The 18,189-nt window shown below is 40.7% G+C and overlaps 1 protein-coding gene across 1 annotated transcript in view; it reads right to left on the reverse strand.

Moving 5' to 3' along the window:
• Positions 1-11,938: 11,938 nt before the first annotated feature.
• Positions 11,939-18,189, reverse strand: part of zswim5 (zinc finger, SWIM-type containing 5) — a 54,276-nt gene continuing 48,025 nt past the window's right edge. The window contains exons 10-16 of the mRNA XM_034887496.1: positions 16,550-16,701; positions 15,741-15,843; positions 15,506-15,641; positions 14,900-15,057; positions 14,632-14,795; positions 13,890-13,971; positions 11,939-13,281 (exon numbers count right to left, since the gene is read on the reverse strand). Coding sequence (XP_034743387.1) covers positions 12,419-13,281; positions 13,890-13,971; positions 14,632-14,795; positions 14,900-15,057; positions 15,506-15,641; positions 15,741-15,843; positions 16,550-16,701 — 1,658 coding nt within the window. The 3' untranslated portion in view covers positions 11,939-12,418. The remainder of the gene's footprint in view (positions 13,282-13,889; positions 13,972-14,631; positions 14,796-14,899; positions 15,058-15,505; positions 15,642-15,740; positions 15,844-16,549; positions 16,702-18,189) is intronic.

The raw sequence follows: 18,189 nt of genomic DNA on the forward strand, positions 1-18,189 counted from the left end.
TTTGTAAAAAGAGTTTCAGCATAACCACTACTGCAGTTAAAAAAAAAAAAAAAGATAATCAAATGTTAAGGAAAAATGTCAGCACGCAGCAGTTGATCATTCCACCATGTAACATTTTAACAGGGAACAAAATCCCCCGCTGGATCTCAGCGTGAAGTTTTCTTTTTACTCCTTCAGATTGAAAATCTAAGAAATGCACGCTGTACAAGAAGATGCCTTATGCTGTCTTTGTCTTTCACCCTGAATGAGTTTTTATCTTTTTGTTTTTTATTGCATCAACTCAGAATAGAAAAGGTGGCTTATGAAGGAAATTACATTGGAAGCATCCTAAAAGGCTGTATGTGACTGCAGTTTTCCAGAATGTTAACTACTCACAAATGTGTGTACCTGGCTCTTTTATTTCTGTCCAATAAAGATTGGTTTCATTTCCAGTGAAATGTATGTTGTTTTTTAAAAGGCCTATAAAAGATGATGTTTAAAATTGTGGCGTTCCTCTTTAACTTTTTATCTATTGTCATAATCAGGTTTATGACCAAAAAACTAATGACATTCTCATCGGCCTCACTTTGTGTTGTATAGCACAGCTGTACCTATAAGTAGAGCCTTACTCAACTGCTAACTATGCTGTAGACTTAATTGTAGTCTTGTTTATACTCTGCCTATAAACTACTAAATGTAATTAAAAACTAAAATGCTGAATATCTAACAGTAAAAAGGTTCCACACACAAAGATCTTCAGGAGAATGTGGACTGATCTCAATTTCACCAATTGATCATGGTTATGTCAAACAAACCTTGTGGTCTTAAACAGAGCATCTACGTCCTCTAGAACAAAACTTGTTTGACATGGCCAGAATAAATTGGTGAAATTAGGATTAGTATATATTCACAGTGACATTTTGTGTATTAAATGTTGGAAATGTATGAATTTTGGATTAGTGCCACAAACAAATACTGGGAGAGCGCATCCTCTCAAAGACCCAACTAAATGGAAAACTATAATTCAATCCTCTGACTATCCACTTACTCTGTCTTCCTTTCTATCTGCGTCATGTGTGTTGTAGTTAAACAAAAATCAAAAATTGTACCACAGTCATTTAGAAAGATAGGTTACGTATATACCTACAGGTGCACTTGTAAATCCAATCTGATAAAGGTGCCGAAATACTCTAATGTAATGATGTAATTTAAATAAACAGCACAATGTGACATGTAGAACAACCTTAACTAACAGTTAAAAAGAAAAATAGGTAGCCAACAACAATTTACTAATATAGATTCTATATGTGAAAGCGGCATCTTTGAAATGTAGATTTCATAATGCTGATTGACTGATTAAAAAATACAGATTTGGGCTATGTGTATGTGTAGGTGTCCTCTTTTAGGATTGGGCATCAAGAGCCGGTTCCAACTTGGACTTGTTTCAAAAATGACGATTCAAATGGAATCGTTTTCTTACTGGAATTGTTTGTAAAAATCAGCATTTCCAAATTTAACCCAGTTAACTGACTCAGTTTTGGGTCCCCTGTACTTCAAGGAGCGTGTTGTGTTGCAGCCATGTAGCACAGGAAGCGCGCTCTAAAGTGTGGCTTCATTTTCGAAAAAAAGTCTGGTAAAACTGTAAATCCCCACTGAATCAAAAACAAACTGGTCTGTGAAATGAGCATGTGACCCGTTTCAAACCCACCCCTCAAAGAATCAGAGTTGAGAATCAATTAAAAACCGGAATCAAAAGAAAGAATCTGAATTGTTAAAATCAAAACGATAGCCAACCCTAGTCTGTTCCCTCAAAGAACCAAAGTTACAACGTAACTGAGCGATCTTGGAGCACTTTCCAGTAGGCACCACCTTCCATGAAGCGATGAGGAGTTTGCAATGTTCTGCCAACATGTTACATCATTTGCAGGTAGGCCTACTTTAGACTTATTTTTTGCAACATAACTAAATGACCCCAACCAAATGTTTCTGTCACGGCTGTTGGAGGCAGGCTCCAAGACAAGTTTGGCCATCCAGAAATACAAAGGCTTGATGAAGACCCTCCAGAAGTACACAGACACATATTTTTCTACAAGTTAAGCACACAGCAGCGACAGGCGTGTTGAAGTCAGGTATCATCTTCACCAATCAGAAATCATTACACAATACCCTTGCCACCACAACTACCAATGGGATGCTGGATTAAAACCCTCTGTAACCGAGACACTCGCCCACGAGTAAAAACAGCACCTCTCATTCATAGTTGAATCATTTTTAAACCATACAAGCTGTTGACTTACCAGCGGTTGCGTCTAAATCCTGACCTTACGGAGGTCTCTTCCGTGTCTTTCTAGCCTCTACAGGGGATTTTCTTGAGCCTGGAACTTCCAGCCTCTTTCGGGTCGTTGGGCTTTAAATCCACACTGTTACATCCAAGATTGATCCCCTTTATGTCCATAATTCATCGCGTTTTTGCTCATTTCTGCCGCTGGCTCGCTGCTCCGTCTCTCCTCTCTGTTGTTTCCGGAAATAAAGGCACCAGCATGCCCATATATGGGAGACAACGTCACCCTCTTGTATAGAAGGCCAGAAGGGACAAAAAGACCAATAGGTTCTATGGAAGGCCAAGAGGCGCACTATTTAGACATGCATTTGCTTGTGTAGCATTGCTGTGGGTGTAATATCAATAAATATGACATTATTATGTTATTAGTGGCATAAGTAAATGTCATGAGAGCAAAAGCGTCTTGACTTTCTTTGAAAAAAATGCATGTATTTTGTCAACTGTATAAGTTATAATGATTATTTCTTCACAGTCTGACTCCCAAGACATATGAGAAGTGTTATAGAGATTAAAATGGCTTAGGGTTTACTTATCTGTCTGTGATATCAATACATATCTGGAAGATTCATGTTCAGTGTTATTTATTTATTTGTCTCTAAGGCCCTACAACCATTTTTAACATGCAAGTGACACACTGCAGCCCAAATATTCTAATAACCCAGTTTGTCCTAAAAATGATGTTCATATCTTGATTGTGGACCACAGGGTTGATGTTTTACAAAGCTTTTTAATAAAATAAATCCAGACGGACAATAAACTGTAAAAATGGCCTCAGGGCTCAGAGGGTTAAAGCTGAGCAGACGGAGGCATCCAATCACACACCTCGAATCAAGGTCTTTTGTCTTCATGTGAATTTAACAATTTAGTAAATTTGGGGTATATACAAAGCTACATTTTATTACACAGACAACTGCTTGATGTGCATTATTTCTGTAATCATAACGGGAACTCTGTACACAAGGAATTGGGATAAAGGGATCAGTTAATCCCAAATTGTGTTTTTCTCTGTGAGGCAGCTAAGAACGTCAGATAAGCAGATTCTGGTAAATCCGGTTGTTGTTGATGTTGTTGATGATGCTGGTGTTGTTGTGACGGATTCCAGCAAAAATCATAACATCATGCGATCAGATCGCATTGCAGGGGATCCCTCACCGGTCACTGCACGGAGACCAGGTTGTTGTTGCTGTTTTTTTTTTGAATAATGTTGACAGTCAACGCTAGTATTTAAGACTGAATTCATTCATTTTTGCCGCTATTTTTGAAATTTGATATTCTTTTTTGAGGCAAAATTAAAGCTTTTCTTGAAATGACATTTTTCATTTTGATAGTTTTATTCCAAACTGGATTGCAACTATTAGCATCCAAATGCTGCATAACAATTCCTTAAATCATCATGTAGATAGATAGCTTTATTTGTCACATATGCGAGTACACAGCGAGATGATGCTTTTTGTGGAGCAGCTATTTGAAGCGCCGCCACACGCTCTCCGGAAAAGGATGTATGGAGACAGCAACAGGGTATACAATACACAACAACATAACAACAAGATACACAGCACAACACACTGTTCATGTGTTCACATGAAGGGATTTTTTGAGGTGGCTTGGGATGGAAAAGAACAAACATTAAAGTATTTGAGGCAGAGAGTTCAATGTAACATGTACCTGGAAATAGGAACAAGCAACCAACCTTAATGACACCTTGAAAAATTAATTCTCCAAATATTTGATGTTGTAAAGTGAGAAATAGACAGTCTTGGTTTCAGTAATTGTTCAACATAATATCATTCTTGTAGAATTAGAGAGGTTTTAAGCCAAAATTTCATCTTTGAAAGCTCTTATTTGATGGATGTTCAAACAACAAATCCCATGAAAAAAACATAACCCACAAGGTCTTTCAACAATGTCTGATTTCCCATTTGTTTGCTATTTAAAGGGATTATCCGGCTTTTTTTTTAAGTGGGTTTGTAACCTGCAGTAGATGACAGTTAGCACGCTACCCAGTTTGGAGAAGCAGGCATGCATCCCGATGAGTAGAGCAGGGCATCGTTTGAATTTGAATGATTCTGATTCCAATTCTGATTCTTCCTTTCGATTCTGGTTGTTATTGATTGTGATTCTTTGAGGGATGGAGCTAAAACGGGTCACATTCTTGGTTCACAAATAAGGGGAAAGTTTCATTTTGATTTAATGGTGGGCTGTTTTAAAGGGCTTTCCAATGTAAAACAGAGCCACATTAGAGCGCTGCTTACTGTGCTCCATGGCTGCAACACAACAAGCGCCTGGCCGCTACGGAAAACCAAACTTGCGCATGTTAAATTTGGTTCCGATGATCCGATCAGATCAGAATCGGTTCTCGAGGCTACCGACGAGGGAGCTGCAGTAGACGGGGGCCGCAGCAAAACGTAAACCGAAAAACAAGACCGTACCATTATAAAAAACAATGAGAATATTGCCAGCCTTGACCCTACACACTGAAAAAGTACAGGGTTAAGGTTAGCTGAGCAATTTCACAACAGCTGAATGTTGCAGTACCTTTTTTGAATTGCTTGCTGAGCACTTCGGCGGAAGGATGAAATTAAATGTTAAATTTAAGCCTCCAAATAATTCAGACTGAGCAAAAGCAAGTGGGCCTCGATGGTAGTATTAATAAATACAAAAATACACAAAGCTCAAAGCAGCTGAATTAATGTTGATGATGGGGCTTTCATCCATCTCTTTCCTTTGTATTGTTGTAGTGCCATAAACACAACACCCACACACGCATGCACGCATCCACGCACGCACGCACACACACACACACAAAAAGGCTTTTGTTGTGGCCCCCTATTGAGTAAATAGCGGAGACAAATGAACAAAAATCACCGCTGATAGTCGACAGGTAAGACTAAAGAGGCGGGGGCCGTGTGTCAGTGGGCCATCTGGGGAACAAAGTCCTGGCAGTGTGAGAATACGAACAAAGTGACAAGCTGTGTGTGTGTGTGTGAGTGTGTGTGTGTGTGTGTGTGTGTGTGTGTGTGAGAAAGAGAGAGAGATAGAGAGAAAGAGAGGTTGTTACAATAAATCTATGCTCTTTGGAAATGGAGATCAATTTCCACATGGACGCCTTTAAAGTCCTTGGTGTGTGTGTGTGTGTGTGTGTGTACCTACTTAAGTCAATTCAATGTGTTTACCCATGTGTATTTGTACCTGTGTGCCTAATTTTGCACACAGAGATTTTATTTTTGTGTGTGTGTGTGTGTGTGTGTGTGTGTGTGCATGTTTTGAAGGCGGTCCAGGCTCCATTTCTCAGCAAATCAGCAGGCCTGAAAATCCAATCTGGCTGGAGAGACAGCAGGCTGTACATCATCTGCCATGGATGGACACTATCAGCCTTTTATCAGTGACCGCCCCCAAACACACACACACGCACACACACATAGAAAGACACACTCACACACACACAACCACACACACACACAAACTTTATCTTTCAATGACCACATGCATGAATGAGCACACACATCCACGCACAGCCTGCTGTGACAGAGACTGATAATAATATTACCATAGTGGTGATGGAGAGAGGAACTGAAACTCTGGCTTCAGTCTGAAGACCTTGAGATGTTTCCCACTAATGTAGATGCTAACAGCTGATGTTTGCTGATGATATTTCCTTTCCCACCAGGTTTTGGACCCCGATAGGGACTCAGATGCCTGGAAAATCCTGCACCCAACGTCTCGCTCATTTCACCACCTTGGAATGTTGCCAAAATTTAGCTTTGTGTTAAAATATTTATAAAGTTGTTGGAGGCTGCTTTCAAGGGGTCTGTAAATGTAAAGATTTGGGAAGTTCCCCAATCCAATATTGATGAATTATTTTAGTTGTTTATTTGCTCATTCACTGTTTGCCTGCCCGCCCCTACTGGCTGTAAGATGGTAATATCTAAACATCACATTAACGGGGTGTCCTTTTAAAGACTTTCTCAATTTTTAACTAAAAACTCACTGATACATCAATTCATTTTCTGATACTAGGGTGCCACTTGCAGTGGCAGCAGGCTAAGCATCCTGCTAATGTTCCTGGGGTGTTCCAAAGCTATCTCACCATCCGCCAAGGGGTTCTGAGTGTATACTGGCGCTTGTGTGTAACTATAGTGCAGTGTGCACTATAGTTACACACAAAGATACTGTAGAAGTAAAAAATAGACATTAAGTGTAAAAATACTCTTTGGATCACGTTCACATATATATATACCCCTTACGTGACCTGTGTAGACAGCTAGATTGATATGAAAGAGACAGAGAGAGAGAGAGAGATAGAGAGAGAGAGAGAGAGAGAGAGATAATGGTAGACGCAGTGCAAATTGAGGAGATAAAGATTGAGCACGTAGCAATCACTTCACCATCTATCTGTCTTGATAATTAATATAAATCTGCTCATTTACCATAAACCGATCAATCTAGATTCGCACACACAAACGCACACATGCACGCACACAGTGTCACAAGCACACTTAGCACTTCTTGATGGCCTGATTGTCTGCTTATATGGCTCTGCAGAAATCTCTAATGAATGAGAATGAAGCGGTGAAGGAGGAACAGAAGAAAAATATTCTGATTAGAGACAAATGAGCGACTGAAGATTGATGATTGATGGAACGATATCAGCCTCCGTGTGCTACATTTATCACTACTGCTGGGTGAAAATGCAGGATTGTGCCACAGCAGCTGGGATTTTTGCACATGCATCTTTAATCCATGAATCGTTGTTAGAGAGAGGGTCACTTCCATGTTTTAGAGTTTAGGATATCAAAGCCCTGCTGAGACATTACACATCTAGTAGCAACTGTTAAAATACTACCTTACACTTCAAAACAAATTTCACAGTGTGTGTGTGTGTGTGTGTGTGTATGTGTGTGTGTATGTGATAGCATGGTGATACCTACCACAGACACCATTGCCAGGTGTTTACATGTCTGTAACCAGATTTTGTCACAGCAATAGCGTTGCAACCATGGAGCATGCAGTCACGAACTTTTACAGGCGTGTAGTATATATATGTATATATATATATATTAATAATCATAATAATAAATGGAATTTGCATGGCGAACAAATCGAAATTAAATACAGAGTAACGTTTGTATTATTTGTTTATATTTTTTAAAGTGAAACCCTTAAATAGAGTGGAGTTAAAAGTACAAATACTTGTCCTCAAATGTACTCGCACATAAAATTTCAATACTCTAGTTAAGCACCACACAAGTAGGGTTAAATACAGTACAAATGTCCTTGGTAACTTTCCATCACTGTTCCTCACTCAGTGAATACCATCCCCAGTCATTTGTCTGGGTTCAACTAAATTATAAAAAGAAAGAAGTCCTTGTAACGTGTTTCACACTTTATTCATAGAAAAGCACTGAGATTCCAACACAAATCAATATAAAATGGTAGTAGCGTTACATAAATAGTAATAAATTCTTGCTTTATAGACAGTAGCTCAAGAAGTTGCACAAAAAAATATTAGAAAAAAAAAAGTGTCGATGATAAGCTATCATACTTCTGTGGCAACAAATACTGGAAATACCTTTTCATAATCAGTAGCACAAAGAGGCATCAAACACTTTCAATTTCCCCTTAAAGTTAGAAAGAATCCAAAACAAAAAAACAAACTGGGAAACAGTGGGTTATCTAGATCTCTACCAGCAAATAGTATTCTAAGAAAGAAAGAAAGAAAGAAAGAGAAACAATAAGAACTGGCTGATACAGTTAACAGATAAACAGATAGGGGAGGAACCGCCGTGTTGTAATGCTGTCAGTTATTGCATCACATGAAAGACAGCTACCTGGAGCTTCTACGTTAAGAAAGTGGTAAAACGACATCCCTCTTTCATCTTTGATTCAGGGAAACAGCATCGTCATGCTAACGCGGGAGACAAAAAAATAAATAAAGATCATTTTTTATCCTCCTTATGTAGAACCTTTGCAGCATAAAAACCCAATTAAAAACCCATTAGTTGTTTTTGTCAAACGTTGACTTTGAGCAGCTCCCATGCTGCTGCCTCAAATACCGTAGGACAACAGAGGGGAAGCTGGTCGCTGACCCATGGATGCACTGCTCGGGCGGGGAACAACTGAACATTAGATAAAGAAAGTATGGTAATGAGATAGAAGAGGGAGAACTCCGAAGGGAGTTAGCAAAGCAATACAAAAAAAAAATGAACGAGGAATGAACACAAGGTCACCCGCAGGCCGCATCCTTTTGTTCACACGGTTGCTGTTTCCGAGTGACATTTTGTGTTTTGTTCTGTCTCGCTGCGGTGCTGCCACGCAACACCTCTGAGAAGACACTAAAGGCTTGAGTACTGATTAAATAAAACCAACAAAGAAGTAAAGCAAAAATAAACTTTGTACATTGATCGGTCACAAAGGCATTTTCCACCATTTTCATTTTTTTTCTTTTCTTCTCTCCTGTAAATTTTGCAGCGTTTGCAGGCTGGCTACTGCGCATGGTCCAAATACAAGCATGCTGGGTCTTATCTTGTCTTTGTCCCCCCCCACCCCCGTGTCATTAATAGTGGTTCATTCCACTGAGTCTCTTCTTTCACACTTCTTTTTTTTGGGGGGGGGAGCATCTTAAAGAGGTGACAAGACCATTTAAGTGGTTCTGCATAGTCAGGTTTAGTACGTGTCTGTTTACAAATGAACGCCTTCCTCAAGTCCGGGTAACATGGTTCCTTTCGGAAAACAGACTTTTTTTTTGTCTTTGCAAATCAAAAAAATACAAATAATAATAGTTATTGTAGCAAAAACAAATGGAAAGAAATGTACACAGGAGCACCTGAGAAATGCCTTGAAGTCTTTGCCCTTACAAAAAACGCTGTCAAATTCCCCGTCCAAAACAATTCAAGTACACCCCTGGCAAAAAAAATAAAGTAAAAACAAACACATTAGACGTACTTATCATAAATAATTATAACTTTACAATTTTCTGAATTGACACTTTCATATTTACAATATCTTAAATGCTTAATGCTACTACTTTTTGTTTTGTTTCTTTAAGTGATGTCCCTGAGAACTGAGTTTAGCCTCTCTTTTCTTTCTTTTGCTAAGTTCCCCCCCCCCCCCCCCCATTCCTCTATCTGTGTTTCTTCAGATCAAAAAGGCCCAGAGTTGTGACTGACTACCCGGGTAGTGGGTGAAGGTAGCTCTCATGGAATGTAAAAGCAGACAAAAAAAAAGTTCCATTCAAAAACCCTTTTCCTTTTATTATCCTGCCATCGACAGGCCAACTCGCTCGTTGAGTTCTGTTTGTGTGTCTGCGATTTTCTACACAAGTCATACAGTAACTAAACAATCAATAAATAAATGCTGAAGCAGGCAGGAACATACTGAAGAGGTATTTGTGTGAAGTGCTTGTATGATGACGTTTAGTCCAACCGGTAAAGATTCAAGCTCTTGCTGTACGGCGTACTGCCCCTTAACAACACTCAGCCACTGGGAAGGAAAAGGAAGCATGACAACCCCTCATACAGAACAAAAAAAATCCTGTGCCAAGGCATGTGGTCTCAAATATGCAAGCTTAAGTCATCAAGTCATAAAACGTACAGTATTTGTTGTGTTTGCACTGTATATCTATAAACCTTTGAGAAAGACAAGGCCGCTCGTCTTCACAGTCCAGAATTATCCCATCCAGTAACATTTACAGGTAAGCAGCTTTAGTAGCTATAGACCCTTTTCCATCACAAGTGACCAGGGAATTGGTGGAATCTACAAATTCAGGATCAATTAAGCATGTTCTGTGCTTTAGTCATAATGGAGAGTAGCGTGATTGCTGCAATAACTGTATTTAAAACAAAAAAACCCAACATTTTAGATATTAGTCTTTTTCTTTCTTGTTTTAATTTATCCAAACAATACTCAAACCACTGTGCATAGTTGCTATGCCTAAAGTGTTAGCTTACAGTTTATGTTTATGTATGTTACACTTATAGCAGAGAAGGAGCAACATTAGCATTATTTTTCTGTTGTGGTTCAGGCCACCTAATACAATTTAAGTTTACTATTTTGGCTCTATTTTGGTCTCCACCGTCTTTGTAGCAGCTAAATGTTACACTATGTCCACCAGCTAGCTGCTGACGTTGTCTACTGTTTTGCTCTATGCAACCGGTGATAGCTTCGTTTTCTTTTTCAATTATTATTTCTTGGGCATTTTTAGGCCTTTATTTGACAAGACAGCTGAAGACATGAAATGGGAGAGAGAGTGGGGGGGAATGACATGCAGCAAAGGGCTGCAGGTCGGAGTCGAACCCGGGCCCGCTGCGTCAAGGAGGAAACCTCTGTAAAAGCATCTTTGCTGTAATTGTAGGACGGACAAATCTTAACAGTTAATTAAATGACGCTAAAAAGCTTTGTAGCGTTGAGGGGAACAGCAGAGTTGGGTGAAAGGTCTCCTTGGGGTTGGTGTTACTTCAAACAACCTTTTCACATTACACAGTACGAATTGATCTTTTGTTAATATAACAATTTTAATTCGTGCAGAGTGGTAAAAGCCTAATTCTACTATAAATGTATTAAAAATATATCTGGATAGGCTTTTCAATTCTAGATATGCAAGGCAGAGCTTCTGCCTTGTTAGCAGTCCAACACTATGTCATTGTTTAGCACATATTACCTCTTGCTGCTTCATTAATGTTAGAAGAATCTGGCTGTTTTACTTAAATAGTGCTTGTCTAATGAATTGGTAAAAAAGTACTACGTGGGTTGCCGGGGTTTAGGCGGTAGGAACTATCACCAAAAGAACCAACATTCCAACCAGATTTCTGATCTTATAATGGGGTAATCCTCTTGGTTCATAAAAAAGTTCCAGGAAATAAACTCTTACCAGAGTTCCGGCAAAAGTTATTGAGATGGAAAAGGGACTTAGGCTACAGGCAGAGATGACAACTTACAATCACTGAAATCAACATGGTCCCAATATGTTCTCACGCTTCCAAACAGAATACAAGAAGGTGAAATAAACTACTTGATGAAAAAATAAAGCACATACTTATATTGCTTATTGACAAAATCTTGATTTAGCGAGTTAAAGGTGATCATTGGAGTCCTATAGATTTCAACGGTTTTGGCCATAAATAGCTGAACAGCCGTGCAGTGGAAGCTAGCTCTAAAGATAGGAATACTGGGACCCCGTCATTCATCACATTGTCACCGTTAATAAGCCTAGAGGAGGACATACGAGATAACTGTGTGTATGTTTATATGTAGGTATGCATGTGGAGCCTCAACTATTCTACCTTAGCTAGAACAGCCTGAATGATGTTACTCTCAGGCTTCTGGATTTAAAGACATGCACTCTGTGAAGCAACATGGTTCTTCCTCTGAAGACATTCTTAAGGAACAGTACTGACCAGCAGGTGAAGAGGGTAGGACCAAGTCTAGAGTGGCTTTAGTCAGGTTTATAAAGCTGTGGGTACTGATGTCTTCTACAGAGAGCCTGCATGTGTTGTTCTGTATTCCGCCCCCTCTACTATAACATGTCTTGAATGAAACAAGAGGTCATTTAAAGCTGTTAAATAATACAGTCGAGGTATGACAGTAACACTATGTGTTTTTGACCACAGTGGGGTTTTTCTCTCTCTTTTGGAAACAACATTTTCCTTCCACTTTGAAAACCACTTCCTCTTCTTCTTTTAAAGCCCGGCTGAAAGCGTCTCCCGGCTCAAAGTTCCCCCCTCCAACAAAATCTTTTGGTTTTCAAAATCGTCATGTGCCACTGAAGAAAAAAAAAAAAAAATTCACAATCTTTGTCTTTTTCATACTAGATTTGACATTAGTTGGAGGAAGAAAAAATTGCTTTGTTTTGTTGTTGTTGTTCTTTAACATTTCAAGCCGTTTTCCTCTTTTGCCATCTCAATGAAGTAGAGCAATGTACTGCGAACACTGCCTGGTTCACATTCAAGAAACAAAACAACAAAACAGGACAAAACTTAAGACTTAGTCAACAAATGGCTCAACATAGGAAGTTAAAATACAAGGAATCCAAAAAACCTTAAATAGAAACAAATAAGTGTAACTACTTCCCAAGAAGAGGGTCCCTGTGAGGAAGGGCTAAGGTCAGCCGAATCTCTCCCTGACCAACATCATCAGTTTCTTCTTGCCCTTGTAGATCTGTTTCAGGTTGTCTATGAACTGGGCAAACTGAATGTGGCCGTCCTGTGCCAGCAGGAAAGTCTCCCGTGCTTTGCTCAGGAACTCTATGAACTCCCCGTAGTGGCGCGGACTGATGTGCGTCAGTCGAGAGTGCGTGGTGTTGATGTACGCCGAGATCGTGGCGTCTAGGAGCTGCCGCAACGGCGCTTTGTCTGTTGACATTAGCTTCCCAGAGTTCCTTCTCCCGGGAATGCCGGCAAGACCCGGCGCTGTCATGGTGCACCGCCGCAGGATGTCAGACAGCACCGTGGCGCAGTGCACACTCTTCACCACCAGCGGGATAATGGCTGCAAGCTCATTTTTACCCAGGGAGTGGCTGAGCGCGCAGGCCCACAGCACGTCATTAATAGCTGGGTGTGTGTCCTGGTTGTAAGCCAGGTTAAGGTGGGTCATGGCGAGGGAGGCCAACTTGAAGGACCGCAGCGGGTATCCTCTGTGTTCCATGTACCTCGCGATGGTGAACAGCTGGGAGTATGTCATACCCGTGGATGCTGCGTCGATGACAATCTGGTAGGCTGTCTCGAAGGCGATGTGGTCCTTCTCGCAGAGCGTCAGAGCCGACAGAGCGCAGTTCTGGGGATCCTTCATGGCGCACTGAAGGGCCAGGGTCCTGGCACAGCTGGCCAGCTCCTCGCGCTGGGGGTAGTCGAGGCTAAGGCGCAGGATGGTGTTATGGGACATGACGGTGGCCGCCACAATGCTGGTGGCCTCGGTCGGTGTGAAGAGGGTGTACCAGCTCTGTAAGATGCTCACCAACGCCCGCAGACCTGAGGTGGAGCAGAGACAAAGACAAGATATTACATTTGTTGTTGTCTATGGTATTCTATGTAAATCATGTGAATACTGGTATGGTTCTACATTTTTTTAAAGCTCTTTGATGATTGTTTATAAAGTTTAGTCAGCTGTTAAAAGAAAGAATTGCAAATTAAAGTAATAAATATGATCTTTTAAACTGGGAAAGCATGATTAAGTTTGAAAATATTTTACTTGTATATAAAAATGTTCATGGTATGGCTCTCTTTCCACTCAACAAATTCATTCAACAAAATCTGAGCTTATCCATCAGAGCATCTACAAGACAGGACTGTAAAATATCATCTAGATTCTGTGCTCTTGTTGATTAATGTCCCTTTAAAAAAATACGAAAAAGGAAGGAGAGGATAATGGGGAGATAGTGGGCTTTATTTTGAAATCAGAACTTTTACTTTGACAGACAGAAGAGCCAATTTGAGGCTCTGCTCTTGAAAGACTCACTGACTAACTACTAGCCTCTAACTAACTGTCTCCTCTTACTTAACTAAAACGGACAGCCACAAACTGCTACGGTCAGAACTATGAACCCTGTTTACTGGTGTTGTTAAAAGGCATCACATACCGACTTCTGTGGCACAGGTTACCAGCCATCGCACCATCTCTCTCCTTCTCCAGTTCAGTGTCGACAGAGTCATTCTCATCACCTGCAAAGCACACGAGCAAAACATGATGTTTTGGGATCCTGCTACTTTGTACAATGCGTATACAAAATATCCAGTTGTTTTGTTTTTTTCTCAGCAGTCAGTCAGTTTTTGAGGAACTTATTCTAACATATCCATACATTCAGAAAAAAAGGAAACATATGTGGGATTCTCATAATTGGAAAAGTTCACCCAAAACGGCGTGTCTCCAGTGATGACAGATGTTTCCAAATGTGTTCATATTTACACACATGACTAATCGTGAACCTTCCATTTTGGGCATTCTATTTGCAGTTTTACTGACAGGAATTGAGCCAATACTCTAAACACCAAGAGGAAGAGGCGTGTGAAGCCACAGCAACACTGTTGCCTTGATGATCTCAAGAGTTTTGTCTTGTGTTTACTGTGGAACCCAAAAGGCTTAATTATGTGGTTTCTGCTCATCAACAACGGCAAGACGCAGTGTGATGTTTTCTCTGTTAATTTGTAGAGAGGCTGTGGAGGCCTGCGCAAATTACAAGTTTGTGGAAATATTGCTGACTTGTCCTCATACCTCGTTTGCTTTACACACACACACACACACACACACACACAAAACACACGCACTCACACACACACACGCACACACACACACACACACACACACACACACACACTCTCTACCTGCAGCCCTAGCTCCAGTGCCACGTTGAGCAGAGTGATATCAGGCGGGTTGTCCGCGGGTGTGGCTATCTTAAAGGCGTCCTGGGCCAGCTTGAAGATTAAGGAAGAGGAGTGGATGTTTTTCTGGATGGCCTCCAGTACCGTCCGCAACCTCAACATGTCACCTTCAGGCAAAATAAAGCAAACGTGCATGTTGTTAGAAACATCTGAAGGGAACACTTCTCCAATATGACTTTGGCTATGGACCCGAGGATGTGTAAGCAGGTACCTTTAGCAGCAGTGAGCATGGTGGAGGCCAGCTCACACTGCTGGGACTCCAGGTGTCCCAGTGTGAACCAGCGCGGGTATCTACTTGGGACTATGGAGATGCCGTGATGAGGGTGGCCCACGTCCCCAGAGCCTGCTGAGGACTCCAGCACCGGCAGCCTGACAGAAACATACAAACAACGCCGTATTTAGTATTCATCAAACTTTAAGGCCAGTTTATATTAAATCTAGGATAAAATGCATTGAAATTTGCACTAGGAAAAAAAAGCATCCATGCTAGTATTTGCTCTAAAACGTTATAGATACTACAGTGAATTTATTCAAATTTAAAGGTGTCATTTTTGACATACTATAACAGATCATACTACTTATACTACTAATTAGGACACATTTATGTAAATACCTAAAACAAATAAACCCATTACCACAAATGATCAACAGCTTCTACAAGCCTGTTCACCAGTGTATTAACTACACCAAGCTATAACTAATGTAATGTGTATTGTAAAGACTGTTTTGAAGTATATCAGTGAAGATGGACAAAATATTAGAAACACCTCATAGTACAATGCAGTGCAATTCAATAGCACCAAATTGGGAAACTGACCTCATGGCGCGGAGAGCCAGCTTATATGCCAGATCTGCGTCATGTGGCAGCAGGGCAGAGAAGAGGTACTTGGCGAAGGTGTGCATGGGAACACTCTCCCTGTGGATGACCTCACCTAGACCGCTGAACGGCCCAGCTGGACCAAGAGGAATACAAAATAATGTCTTTGTTTATTTTTCTTCAAAACAATGTGAAAGAGCGTCAAGCACAGCACATGAAGATGTTGTTGTAGTACCTTCTAGCAGCTGTATGGCCTGTTTCCGAAGAGTCTGAACCAGGAGGTCATCCAGCTCCAGTTCTTGAAGTTTTGCAACAATCTGCTCCTCATTGCGACACACCTTGAACATGTTCACAAAGCAAATTTTACTCTTTAGTGAAGTTTAAGAGGCAATTTTGAATTTTAGGTATTAGAGGGACAGCGTCAAACTTTGGCATCTAAGTGCAGTTACCGTTATGACAGAAACTGATTTTGTTTCACCATTAAGGGGTCCTTTTGGAAACTTAACTGGTTTTAAATGCAATTCTTGCTTAAAACTTACATTCTTTTGAAATCCTGTGTGTGCCTTTATATATTGCTTAACATTTCTTAATGCCTTTGTGCCTTATGTAAAGCACTTTAAATTGCCTTGTTGTTGAAAGGTGAAAATGAATTCACCTTGCCTAAAAAATAAATAGTTTTGTTGATTCCCATGACATTCAGAAAGTTCTATGGCAGGCATGTTAAGCACTCTAAACTTAAAAAAAGTAAACTTAAGTGCTTGTCAGAAAAACAAAATGCTGTGACCTTTTCTCTATTTGTGCACGGCAACTACTTCACACAGACGTTTAATTATAGTGATTGTCTTTCAAGGCGACATTGTCTACACCAGGCAAATTCATACCGCTTGATTGAATATGCAAAAGAAAAAGAAAAAAATGCTACCCACTGCAAGCAGCCATTACTGTTATCTCTTTGGAGGGGGTAAAGTCCCTTTATTGGATCGTGTTTAAATGTATATATTATAACTACAAAATGTAAAAGTGTGCTTTTTAGGACTACCGTACCTTATCCTGAGCATATAGGCCCTCGGGCATTATCCTCTGCTGGCCCATTCCCATCAGAGCCACCTCTAAGGCCAAAGTCAGGTAGGACTCCCCTCCATCAGGACTGCCCCACACTGGTACGTGGTGGTAGACCGGAGGCCGGGGGTCACCTTCTGAGAGGAAGGAAGGAAAGAAAATGATTTAGTGATTGATCCAGGCAAATGGGAATAGGAGCAAAGGCCCATTTTACAGACCTTGATAACTGAAGACAACTGTATAACAATACATGGACATATCCATCTTTCCACCACGGCTCAGCTAAACAACACTGTCCACTGATTTGGCTAACTCAGACTGCTAAAGTATCATTATAGCTTTGTTGTATTTTGGCAATAAACAAGGACAGAGTTTTTTTCCCTCTCTTTCTCACAGTGCAGCTAAATTAGGGAGGGATTGCTTCAGGGACAAATAAATGGTGACAAAGTACATATAGGCATGTGCATATTGAATTAAGAGAGACTTGAAAAGAACTGAGAAAAGGAAACTTGGTATGGTCTGTGTATATATAGCCATACAGTTTGTGTAACATATAAATACAGCATCCATAGACTGTGAACCCTAATCTAAAATGGCTGCTACACCCTACACAAATGCTCGACAGCAAAAAGTGAGAACAGATGGAATGAGAGTATCAGCTGTTGATTGGTGCCCATTTGTTCTCTCTCTGCTCCCCCACTCCATCATTCTGCTTAAATCCCCTCTGAGCAACAGATCCCCTCAATCCTGTTTATTCCACAGATGTGTGTGTGTGTGTGTGTGTGTGTGTGTGTGTGTGTGTGTAAATCCAGGAAAAAGGGAAAACTGATTTTATAGGCTTAACCCCGGTGCAAACTCATTTTTGTTTTCCTTCTGTCCATTGGCTATTGATTGGTTGATTTGAAATGATCAAAGCTAAAACTGCATTTGGATTGGTCGACACATACTCTGGCTCCACCCCTCCTTCAACAGATGCTCCCAGCTATCTTCCAGAGGGGGATAAAGCACAGTGACCAGGCTATACACACACACATCCACACACACGCTAAATAGTCATACCACTCTTCTCAAATTCCCCAAACAACATAAAACAATCAATCATTCACTGTATCGCCAACACATACACACACTCGCCCCGATGAGTGTGCCAGGGGTCAGCATTGTTTGGATTGACAATAGTTCCTTGTAGCTGGGTAACAATAGGAAAACCCAGCCCCTATTCTGCTCTGTCGCAACGGCGACCGGGGAAAAAAAAAGTGCAATGCACGCACGCACGCACGCACGCACCTATACACAAACTCATACACGCACACACACACACGGCCTAAATGAGCAGGGTGTTCCAGCACAATCTTTTCAGGCTTTGTTAGTTTATGGCTCTTGACAGCAACTCTACCCAGTCCAGATATAAGAACACGGGAGTCTGTTGTCTAAAGAGTCACTGCTGGTGTGCCAGATCACCTCTGCTCAGGGTTACACTGCATCAGCTGGTCAAGTGTGCAAGGAATTATTCCTCTTGTTGGGCAAATAAGCTCGTTGACCCATGAGGCCCGTGGTTGAGTATGTATGTTGCTGAAGTACATGCTAAGGCTTTTGCTTACTCGTTATAGGTTCAGCGACCAGTA

Source organism: Etheostoma cragini, chromosome 12, assembly GCF_013103735.1.
Source record: "Etheostoma cragini isolate CJK2018 chromosome 12, CSU_Ecrag_1.0, whole genome shotgun sequence".
Classification (NCBI taxonomy): domain Eukaryota; kingdom Metazoa; phylum Chordata; class Actinopteri; order Perciformes; family Percidae; genus Etheostoma; species Etheostoma cragini.